Source organism: Pseudophryne corroboree, chromosome 2, assembly GCF_028390025.1.
Source record: "Pseudophryne corroboree isolate aPseCor3 chromosome 2, aPseCor3.hap2, whole genome shotgun sequence".
NCBI classification, from domain to species: domain Eukaryota; kingdom Metazoa; phylum Chordata; class Amphibia; order Anura; family Myobatrachidae; genus Pseudophryne; species Pseudophryne corroboree.
Window position 1 is genome coordinate 963,398,824 of NC_086445.1, and position 12,137 is coordinate 963,410,960.

The following is a 12,137-nucleotide window of genomic DNA, read 5'->3' on the forward strand; positions in this document are numbered from 1 at the left end:
TTTTTTAAAAAACGACAGGGGCGTGCAAGAGATGCTGTCGGTGGCCAGAAGAATTGCGGGACACTTTCGGCGTACAGGCACCACGTACAGAAGACTGGAGCACCACCAAAAACGCCTGAACCTGCCCTGCCATCATCTGAAGCAAGAAGTGGTAACGAGGTGGAATTCAACCCTCTATATGCTTCAGAGGTTGGAGGAGCAGCAAAAGGCCATTCAAGCCTATACAATTGAGCACGATATAGGAGGTGGAATGTACCTGTCTCAAGCGCAGTGGAGAATGATTTCAACGTTGTGCAAGGTTCTGCAACCTTTTGAACTTGCCACACGTGAAGTCAGTTCAGACACTGCCAGCCTGAGTCAGGTCATTCCCCTCATCAGGCTTTTGCAGAAGAAGCTGGAGGCATTGAAGGAGGAGCTAAAAGGGAGCGATTCCGCTAGGCATGTGGGACTTGTGGATGGAGCCCTTAATTCGCTTAACAAGGATTCACGGGTGGTCAATCTGTTGAAATCAGAGCACTACATTTTGGCCACCGTGCTCGATCCTAGATTTAAAACCTACCTTGGATCTCTCTTTCCGGCAGACACAAGTCTGCTGGGGTTCAAAGACCTGCTGGTGACAAAATTGTCAAGTCAAGCGGAACGCGACCTGTCAACATCTCCTCCTTCACATTCTCCCGCAACTGGGGGTGCGAGGAAAAGGCTCAGAATTCCGAGCCCACCCGCTGGCGGTGATGCAGGGCAGTCTGGAGTGACTGCTGATGCTGACATCTGGTCCGGACTGAAGGACCTGACAACGATTACGGACATGTCGTCTACTGTCACTGCATATGATTCTCTCACCATTGAAAGAATGGTGGAGGATTATATGAGTGACCGCATCCAAGTAGGCACGTCAGACAGTCCGTACTTATACTGGCAGGAAAAAGAGGCAATTTGGAGGCCCTTGCACAAACTGGCTTTATTCTACCTAAGTTGCCCTCCCACAAGTGTGTACTCCGAAAGAGTGTTTAGTGCCGCCGCTCACCTTGTCAGCAATCTGCGTACGAGGTTACTTCCAGAAAATGTGGAGAAGATGATGTTCATTAAAATGAATTATAATCAATTCCTCCGTGGAGACATTGACCAGCAGCAATTGCCTCCACAAAGTACACAGGGAGCTGAGATGGTGGATTCCAGTGGGGACGAATTGATAATCTGTGAGGAGCGGGATGTACACGGTGATATATCGGAGGATGATGATGAGGTGGACATCTTGCCTCTGTAGAGCCAGTTTGTGCAAGGAGAGATTAATTGCTTCTTTTTCGGTGGGGGTCCAAACCAACCCGTCATTTCAGTCACAGTCGTGTGGCAGACCCTGTCACTGAAATGATGGGTTGGTTAAAGTGTGCATGTCCTGTTTATACAACATAAGGGTGGGTGGGAGGGCCCAAGGACAATTCCATCTTGCACCTCTTTTTTCTTTCATTTTTCTTTGCGTCATGTGCTGTTTGGGGAGTGTTTTTTGGAAGGGCCATCCTGCGTGACACTGCAGTGCCACTCCTAGATGGGCCAGGTGTTTGTGTCGGCCACTAGGGTCGCTTATCTTACTCAAACAGCTACCTCATTGCGCCTCTTTTTTTCTTCTTTGCGTCATGTGCTGTTTGGGGAGTGTTTTTTGGAAGGGCCATCCTGCGTGACACTGCAAGTGCCACTCCTAGATGGGCCAGGTGTTTGTGTCGGCCACTAGGGTCGCTTAGCTTACTCACACAGCTACCTCATTGCGCCTCTTTTTTTCTTCTTTGCGTCATGTGCTGTTTGGGGAGTGTTTTTTGGAAGGGCCATCCTGCGTGACACTGCAGTGCCACTCCTAGATGGGCCAAGTGTTTGTGTCGGCCACTAGGGTCGCTTAGCTTACTCACACAGCTACCTCATTGCGCCTCTTTTTTTCTTCTTTGCGTCATGTGCTGTTTGGGGAGTGTTTTTTGGAAGGGCCATCCTGCGTGACACTGCAGTGCCACTCCTAGATGGGCCAGGTGTTTGTGTCGGCCACTAGGGTCGCTTAGCTTACTCACACAGTTACCTCATTGCGCCTCTTTTATGCTTCTTTGCGTCATGTGCTGTTTGGGGAGTGTTTTTTGGAAGGGCCATCCTGCGTGACACTGCAGTGCCACTCCTAGATGGGCCAGGTGTTTGTGTCGGCCACTAGGGTCGCTTAGCTTACTCACACAGCTACCTCATTGCGCCTCTTTTTTTCTTTGCGTCATGTGCTGTTTGGGGAGTGTTTTTTGGAAGGGCCATCCTGCGTGACACTGCAGTGCCACTCCTAGATGGGCCAGGTGTTTGTGTCGGCCACTAGGGTCGCTTAGCTTAGTCATCCAGCGACCTCAGTGCAAATTTTAGGACTAAAAATAATATTGTGAGGTGTGAGGTATTCAGAATAGACTGAAAATGAGTGGAAATTATGGTTTTTGAGGTTAATAATACTTTGGGATCAAAATGACCCCCAAATTCTATGATTTAAGCTGTTTTTTAGGGTTTTTTGAAAAAAACACCCGAATCCAAAACACACCCGAATCCGACAAAAAAAATTCGGTGAGGTTTTGCCAAAACGCGGTCGAACCCAAAACACGGCCGCAGAACCGAACCCAAAACCAAAACACAAAACCCGAAAAATTTCAAGTGCACATCCCTAATGTACACACACCGACACATTCACACTAGTGTTAATTTTCTTGGGAACCAATTAACCTACCTGTAAATTTTTGGATTGTGGGAGGAAACCGGAGTACCCGCAGAAAACCCACTCAAGTACGGGGAGAATATACAAACTCCACACAGTTAGGGCCATATTGCCCATATGGTAGTAATGTTATTTCAAGCATGTTTAGAGTTATAATGCTGACACTGTTAAAATGCTGGAAATAATGGGGGTAATTCCAAGTTGATCGCAGCAGGAATTCTGTTAGCAATTGGGCAAAACCATGTGCACTGCAGGGGAGGCAGATGTAACATGTGCAGAGAGAGTTAGATTTGGGTGTGGTGTGTTCAATCTGCAATCTAATTTGCAGTGTAAAAATAAAGCAGCCAGTATTTACCCTGCACAGAAACAATATAACCCACCCAAATCTAACTCTCTCTGCACATGTTATATCTACCTCCCCTGCAGTGCACATGGTTTTGCCCAACTGCTAAAAAATTTCCTGCTGCGATCAACTTGGAATTACCCCCAATATTATTACCATATCGCCATTCACTGTTGAAAGAAATACGGGTCAAATAAGGTTTAAGGTAAAAATATGGTAAAAAAGGGGCAGACTGGAAGGGGCAAGTTGTGTTTATTTCCCATCAAATTCTATCTTTCTATGTCGACATCCTGTCAACTACTTTATTAACTCCCCTCGTACACTATTTGTGATACCCTGTAACTGGGCTTCTGCTTTCCGCTGAGACTGACTCACAAAAGGTATCAATTCAATACCCCATTTGCAGTAAAGTCTAATGGTCACCTCTCTATACTCATCCTCCTGGACCTTTCTGCTTTTTCCGTACCATTGATCACTCTCTTCTCTTACTCCTACATACCCTTCACCATTCTCCACTGGTTTTCTGACACCATTGTCTCCTGATTCACTTCTAACTTATCCAGTTACTCCTTCAAGCTATAAATAATGGTTTGAGACTTACACCGCTTTCACATCGCTATAGCGGGTCACACCCAGGACTTGTAACATAGTAACACAGTATTTGAGGTTGAATAGAGGCGAATTGCCCATCGTGTTCAACCTGTTTTAAGTTGAGATGATTCTACATACTTGCTGAATAATGTTTTATGACTAGTTAGCTACTATAACTCATGTTACCCCCCCCCCCCCCCCCGGATTAACCACGTTGATATTTTAAATATTATATAACCTTGGATAGCTTTTTCATTCAGAAATTTATCCATTCCTTTTTTAAATCCAATTACAGAGTCCGCCATTAGCACCTTCCCTGGCAGGGAATTCCACATCCTGATTGCCCTAACAGTGAAGAACCCTTTCCTCCATTGCGTTCAGAACTTTCTCTCCTCCAGTCGCAGCGAGTGCCCACGTGTCCTAAACTGTGTTCTTTTAATAAATAATAAATAAATTTATAATAAATAAACAATAAATAAATAAATAAATAATAAATACATTCCTCTGATAACTCTTTGTGATGTCCCTTTACCTATTTGAAGATTTTAATAATATCTCCTCTTAGGCGCCTCTTTTCTAGTGTATACATATTCAGCCTAGTAAGTCTTTCCTTATAGTTCAGTCCTTCTAGGCCTTTAATCAATTTAGTAGCTCGCCTTTGAACACTTTCGAGCTCATTGATGTCTTTTTTATACAATGGTGCCCAAAACTGAACACAATATTCCAGGTGCGGACGTACCAATGCCTTATACAGTGGCATGATTACATCCAGGTCCCTTGTCTCAATTCCCCTTTTTATGCATGCTAGTACCTTACTTGCCTTCTTTACTGCGTTTTGACATTGTGTATGGTTATTAAGCCTATTATCAATGAATACCCCCAAATCTTTTTCCAACTCTGTTACCCCTAGGCGTTCCCCATTTAATATGTAGGATGCAAGTTTGTTTTTAGTCCCAAAATGCATAACCTTGCATTTGTCTGTATTGAACCTCATTTTCCATTTAGACGCCCAGAGTTCAAGTTTAGATAGATCATTCTGCAAGGACTCCACATCCAATTCTGAATTAATTACCTTACACAGTTTAGAATCATCTGCAAAGATTGACACAGTGCTTTCCAGGCCTATTTCTAGGTCATTGATAAATATGTTGAACAGTAGTGGTCCGAGTATGGACCCTTGTGGTATTCCGCTGACTACTGGGGACCAGGTTGAGGACTTCCCGTTGACCACTACTCGCTGTAGCCTGCTATCCAACCAGCTGCTTATCCATGTGCAAATAGTTTTTCCTAGGCCAAGCTCCTTTAATTTGATCATCAGTCTTCTGTGAGGAACTGTATCGAAGGCTTTTGCAAAATCTAGGAAGACCACATCCACTGCTTTTCCTTGATCAAGATTATTGCTCACTTCCTCGTAGAAGCTAATTAAGTTAGTCTGACATGACCTGTCCCTCACAAACCCATGCTGGTTCTTGCTAATAATCCTAGCGGACTGTAGATACTCCTGTATGCCATCCCTTAGAATTCCTTCCAATATTTTCCCCACTATAGATGTTAAACTAACTGGTCTGTAGTTTCCCGGAAGATTTTTGGATCCCTTTTTAAATAATGACACTACCTCAGCTGTACGCCAATCCTTCGGTACCATGCCTGATCTAATTGAACTATTGAAAATCAAGTATAGGGGTCGTGCTATTTGTGAACTAAGCTCCATAAGAACCCTCGGTTGAAGTTCATCAGGACCAGGTGATTTATTAATCTTCATTTTGCTTAATCTCTCCCGGACTACATCTTCGCTTAAACAAGTATCTAACCATGAATCATTACTGTCACAATTGTTATGCTCTACTTCCACCATCAGTTCTTCACTGGTGAATACTGATGAAAAGAATTTGTTCAGTATTTCCGCTTTTATTTCGTCATCATTTATCAATTCTCCTAATTCATCTTTTAATGGACCTATATTCTCCTTTTTTAACCTTTTACCGTTTATGTATTTTTTTTAAAAAAATTGGATTGGTTTTACTCTCTATAGCGATTTGCTTTTAATTTTCCATTTTAGCTGCTCTTATTGCTTTTTTGCATTTCTTATTACACTCACTGTAATACTTGAAAGACTCCTCCTTTCAATTAGATTTAAATGCTTTGAAAGCCCGCTTTTTTTAACCATTTTTGCCTTAACCTTCTTGTTAAGCCACATCGGTTTGAGTTTAATACTCCTGCGTTTACTACCCATGGGAATAAAGTTATGAATATTGCTATCCAGCAACCCTTTTAAAACAGCCCACATTTCCGAAGTGTTCTTGTTATTAAACAGAACCTCTCACTCTATGGGGGTGATTCCGAGTTGTTCGCTCGCTAGCTGCTTTTAGCAGCATTGCACACGCTAAGCCGCCGCCCTCTGGGAGTGTATCTTAGCTTAGCAGAATTGCGAACGAAAGATTAGCAGAATTGCGAATAGAAATTTCTTAGCAGTTTCTGAGTAGCTCGAGACTTACTCAAAAATAGCAATCAGTTCAGTCAGTTTCGTTCCTGGTTTGAAGTCACACACACGCCCAGCGTTCAGCCAGCCATTCCCCCGTTTCTCCAGACACTCCCGCGGTTTTCCCTGACACGCCTGCGTTTTTCCGCACACTCCCAGAAAACTGTCCGTTTTATGGGAGTGTGTGAAAAAACGCTGCCGTTTCTGGGAAAAACGCGGGAGTGTCTGAAGAAACGGGGGAGTGTCTGGGTGAACGCTGGGAGTGTTTGTGACGTCGAACCAGGAACGAAACTGACTGAACTAATCACAGTTGCCGAGTAAGTCTGGAGCTACTCAGAAACTGCTAAGAAGTGTCTAATCGCAATTCTGCTAATCTTTCGTTCGCAATTTTACTATGCTAAGATTCACTCCCATATAGGCGGCGGCTTAGCATGTGCAAAGCTGCTAAAAGCAGCTTGCGAGCTAACAACTCGGAATGAGGGTCATACACCTCCTCCTCTTTTGTTAGCCCTGTCCCTCCTGAAAAGAGAATACCCCTCTAAGTTAGCAACCCAGTCGTGAGAGTCGTCCCACCATGTTTCCGTAATACCTATAATGTCATACTCAGCCTTTGATGCTAACAATTCCAATTCCCCCATTTTACCTGCTAGACTTCTTGCGTTTGCAAGCATACATTTTAGTTTATCGGTTTCTTTATTTGTTTGTTTTCCTAAAGATTTCCCATTCTGGTTAACTAGTGCATCCGTAGAGTTACTGATACAGACTGTCCTTCTCGCTCCCTCTCCAACCCCACCGTACTTAATATTGCCCACCATACTTTTCTCTTTGGTCAACCCAATGTTCACCGCCCTGACATAAGTATTTTCCCTTAAGTCCCGTACAACATTTTCTATAGGCTGTAATGATGACACATAATTGTTATTATGTAATGCTTTAGCAATACCTTTCTTAACACCCTTAATAGAACCCATGTAAATACCCTTACCGGCTGCACTTTCCCTCCTCCTTTCTCCACCCCCTTTTATCTCACTACCACCATCCCTACTATACTCGCTGCATGACCCATAGTTTCTAGCTAAACCCTCCCCCCAGGCTCCTAGTTTAAAAGCTCCTCCAACCTACTAACCATCCTACCCCCCACAGCACCGCAGCCCCTTCCTCATTCAGGTGCAATCCATCACGAGAGAAAAAATGGCGCCTGACACATGTATATGGGTCCTTCCTGGGTGTGACCCGCTCGAGATCCCTTTGAGACTGGCGGCACCACCCGGCAAATTGCCAGTTTGGCAGTGCTGAAAGTAGAGAGGTACAGAGTACCATTAAGAAATATGGTGGTGGTACTCAGTACCAACAGCCCACCACTGGGGCATAATTTATAAGGGGCATTTTTGTGTGTGGGACATAAAATGGTGTCAGTGGCGTAACTGTGTGTGGCATAATATGTGATAGGCATTACAGTGTTTAGTATAATGTGTAATGGGCATTAAAGTGTATGGCATAATGTGTAATGGGAATTATGGTGTGTCACATAAGGTGTAATGGGTGTTACGTGTCTGGCATAATGTGTAATGGGCATTACGGTGTGTGGCATAATGTGTAATAAGCATTACATGTGTGGCATAATGTGTAATGGACATTACACATTAGTGGCATAATGTGTAATAAGCATTACGGTGTGTGGCATAATGTGTAATGGGCATTACGGTGTGTGGCATAATGTGACCATGCCCGTATTGTCATGTAGCCACTCCCCTAGTTTCATGTGACCACGCTCCCTCATGACATGTGACCACGCCCATTTTTACTATCTGTACCACTAAGAAAAAAATTCTACTTGCACCACTGCGGTTTGGTGACATGTGCAGTGACGTGTACGGAGGCAGTGCCTGGTGATCAGATCATCTCCAAGCACCGCCTGTCCCTCTAGCACCGCCTCTCCCTATAGTGTGAATGGGTCCTGGGTTGCATCGACCCGGCAAACCGTTCACACTGTACCTGACTAAGTAATACCCCTTTCACACCGCACCTAGACCCATGTTGATCCGGCAATATACCGGGTTATTTGTACGGTGTGAAAAGCGTATTAGTAAAACACAATTAAAACAGTATACAGTAATCTGGTGCCCTCAGGGTTCAAATGAGAATAATCTACTTTATTAAAGGACCAGCTCTATAATGTCAGCACAGGTGCAGTGAAGACAAAACATTTGCTGGCCCGTCACAGATGATCTGGGGGACTAAAACTATTGCTGGGCCAAACAGCTAAATTGATAGGGAAGCCTGGGTTCTGATCCTGGGTGTATAGTATGCCACACAAATATTGGCACTTCAGTCATTGTTAGCTATGTGAGCCAGGCAGAATCTCTTAGAACCTGCAACATGCCAGAAGAGTCATATCTCTGAAGAAGGATTGCCACACAGCAACAGAGTTAGAGATGGGGAACCAGTTCCAGATGGCCAATACCACTAGGAGCTTATTCAAGTGAGCCTTTTTAGTAGATTTACTCACAAAGTGGGGGAGATGTATCAAAGCTTGGAGAAAGATAAAGTGGAGAGAGATAAAACATCAGCCAATCAGCTTCTGTCATTTTACAGTCTGTGTTTGCAAAACAACAGGCGCTGACTGGTTGGTACTTTATCTCTCTCCACGTTATCTCTGTCCAAGCTTTGATGCATCTCCCCCAGTGGCTGATGCAAAGCTACATGCAACTTTTTTCAACTTTTTCATACTTTTCGATCCGCGTGGACTACGACTGGGAATAGTAACTTGCGCCAAGTGCATCAATAGCAGAGCAAAGTACCTTGCCCGAAGTGGTTATTAATTGGGGTTCCATGTGCAGTAACGTTGAAAATGACACCCCAAAATGAAAAATAAATGTGTGTTGGCCTTTTTTTGTGTCGATTATTTTCATGTCGACCTTTTGTACCTGTCGACCTCGTGTCTGCCTTTTACATGTCGACCTATTGACCCTGTTGTTCTTTTGACCCTGTTGACTATTTGCATGTCGAACAAATGGGGTCGACCTGTTGACTGTCGACCTAATACTGGTCGACCTAATGATTCACACCTGTCAGTTTTGTGGACTGAACTTGTGTATTTTCTCGCTGAACATGTATCAGAGCATATGAAAGAGAGGATTATTGTCGGTTGGAGGCACGAGTGCAAGTATAGTGGATGCAAGGGGCACTATTGCTATGGGGCCCAGAGGCTTAGGGTAGCCTGGACCCAAGTTATATAGTTGCATACCAATTTCCTAGATTTGCCTGCTAAGCAATTGTGTCTGATTGCTGAGCCTGAATTGTGTGACATTACATTTTCAATGAGAGAAGTGTGTAGTGGATGTTATAATGGTAAGGGGGCACTGTCTGTAACTAGAGATGAGCGCCGGAAATTTTTCGGGTTTTGTGTTTTGGTTTTGGGTTCGGTTCCGCGGCCGTGTTTTGGGTTCGACCGCGTTTTGGCAAAACCTCACCGAATTTTTTTTGTCGGATTCGGGTGTGTTTTGGATTCGGGTGTTTTTTTCCAAAAAACCTAAAAAACAGCTTAAATCATAGAATTTGGCGGTCATTTTGATCCCAAAGTATTATTAACCTCAAAAACCATAATTTCCACTCATTTTCAGTCTATTCTGAATACCTCACACCTCACAATATTATTTTTAGTCCTAAAATTTGCACCGAGGTCGCTGTGTGAGTAAGATAAGCGACCCTAGTGGCCGACACAAACACCGGGCCCATCTAGGAGTGGCACTGCAGTGTCACGCAGGATGGCCCTTCCAAAAAACCCTCCCCAAACAGCACATGATGCAAAAAAAAAAAGAGGCGCAATGAGGTAGCTGTGTGAGTAAGATTAGCGACCCTAGTGGCCGACACAAACACCGGGCCCATCTAGGAGTGGCACTGCAGTGTCACGCAGGATGTCCCTTCCAAAAAACCCTCCCCAAACAGCACATGACGCAAAGAAAAAAAGAGGCGCAATGAGGTAGCTGTGTGAGTAAGATAAGCGACCCTAGTGGCCGACACAAACACCGGGCCCATCTAGGAGTGTCACTGCAGTGTCACGCAGGATGTCCCTTCCAAAAAACCCTCCCCAAACAGCACATGACGCAAAGAAAAAAAGAGGCGCAATGAGGTAGCTGTGTGAGTAAGATAAGCGACCCTAGTGGCCGACACAAACACCGGGCCCATCTAGGAGTGGCACTGCAGTGTCACGCAGGATGTCCCTTCCAAAAAACCCTCCCCAAACAGCACATGACGCAAAGAAAAAGAAAAGAAAAAAGAGGTGCAAGATGGAATTGTCCTTGGGCCCTCCCACCCACCCTTATGTTGTATAAACAAAACAGGACATGCACACTTTAACCAACCCATCATTTCAGTGACAGGGTCTGCCACACGACTGTGACTGATATGACGGGTTGGTTTGGACCCCCCCCAAAAAAGAAGCAATTAATCTCTCCTTGCACAAACTGGCTCTACAGAGGCAAGATGTCCACCTCATCATCACCCTCCGATATATCACCGTGTACATCCCCCTCCTCACAGATTATCAATTCGTCCCCACTGGAATCCACCATCTCAGCTCCCTGTGTACTTTGTGGAGGCAATTGCTGCTGGTCAATGTCTCCGCGGAGGAATTGATTATAATTCATTTTAATGAACATCATCTTCTCCACATTTTCTGGATGTAACCTCGTACGCCGATTGCTGACAAGGTGAGCGGCGGCACTAAACACTCTTTCGGAGTACACACTTGTGGGAGGGCAACTTAGGTAGAATAAAGCCAGTTTGTGCAAGGGCCTCCAAATTGCCTCTTTTTCCTGCCAGTATAAGTACGGACTGTGTGACGTGCCTACTTGGATGCGGTCACTCATATAATCCTCCACCATTCTATCAATGTTGAGAGAATCATATGCAGTGACAGTAGACGACATGTCCGTAATCGTTGTCAGGTCCTTCAGTCCGGACCAGATGTCAGCATCAGCAGTCGCTCCAGACTGCCCTGCATCACCGCCAGCGGGTGGGCTCGGAATTCTGAGCCTTTTCCTCGCACCCCCAGTTGCGGGAGAATGTGAAGGAGGAGATGTTGACAGGTCGCGTTCCGCTTGACTTGACAATTTTGTCACCAGCAGGTCTTTCAACCCCAGCAGACTTGTGTCTGCCGGAAAGAGAGATCCAAGGTAGGCTTTAAATCTAGGATCGAGCACGGTGGCCAAAATGTAGTGCTCTGATTTCAACAGATTGACCACCCGTGAATCCTTGTTAAGCGAATTAAGGGCTCCATCCACAAGTCCCACATGCCTAGCGGAATCGCTCCGTGTTAGCTCCTCCTTCAATGTCTCCAGCTTCTTCTGCAAAAGCCTGATGAGGGGAATGACCTGACTCAGGCTGGCAGTGTCTGAACTGACTTCACGTGTGGCAAGTTCAAAAGGTTGCAGAACCTTGCACAACGTTGAAATCATTCTCCACTGCGCTTGAGACAGGTGCATTCCACCTACTATATCGTGCTCAATTGTATAGGCTTGAATGGCCTTTTGCTGCTCCTCCAACCTCTGAAGCATATAGAGGGTTGAATTCCACCTCGTTACCACTTCTTGCTTCAGATGATGGCAGGGCAGGTTCAGTAGTTTTTGGTGGTGCTCCAGTCTTCTGTACGTGGTGCCTGTACGCCGAAAGTGTCCCGCAATTCTTCTGGCCACCGACAGCATCTCTTGCACGCCCCTGTCGTTTTTTAAAAAATTCTGCACCACCAAATTCAAGGTATGTGCAAAACATGGGACGTGCTGGAATTTGCCCATATTTAATGCACACACAATATTGCTGGCGTTGTCCGATGCCACAAATCCACAGGAGAGTCCAATTGGGGTAAGCCATTCCGCGATGATCTTCCTCAGTTGCCGTAAGAGGTTTTCAGCTGTGTGCGTATTCTGGAAAGCGGTGATACAAAGCGTAGCCTGCCTAGGAAAGAGTTGGCGTTTGCGAGATGCTGCTACTGGTGCCGCCGCTGC

The 12,137-nt window shown here is 45.1% G+C and overlaps 1 protein-coding gene across 1 annotated transcript in view; it reads right to left on the reverse strand.

The window, feature by feature from the left end:
- The window catches only part of LOC135027306 (uncharacterized), a 72,395-nt gene that overhangs the window by 28,497 nt on the left and 31,761 nt on the right, over positions 1-12,137 (reverse strand). Inside the window, exon 5 of the mRNA XM_063953698.1 lies at positions 4,393-5,643. Coding sequence (XP_063809768.1) covers positions 4,393-5,643 — 1,251 coding nt within the window. The remainder of the gene's footprint in view (positions 1-4,392; positions 5,644-12,137) is intronic.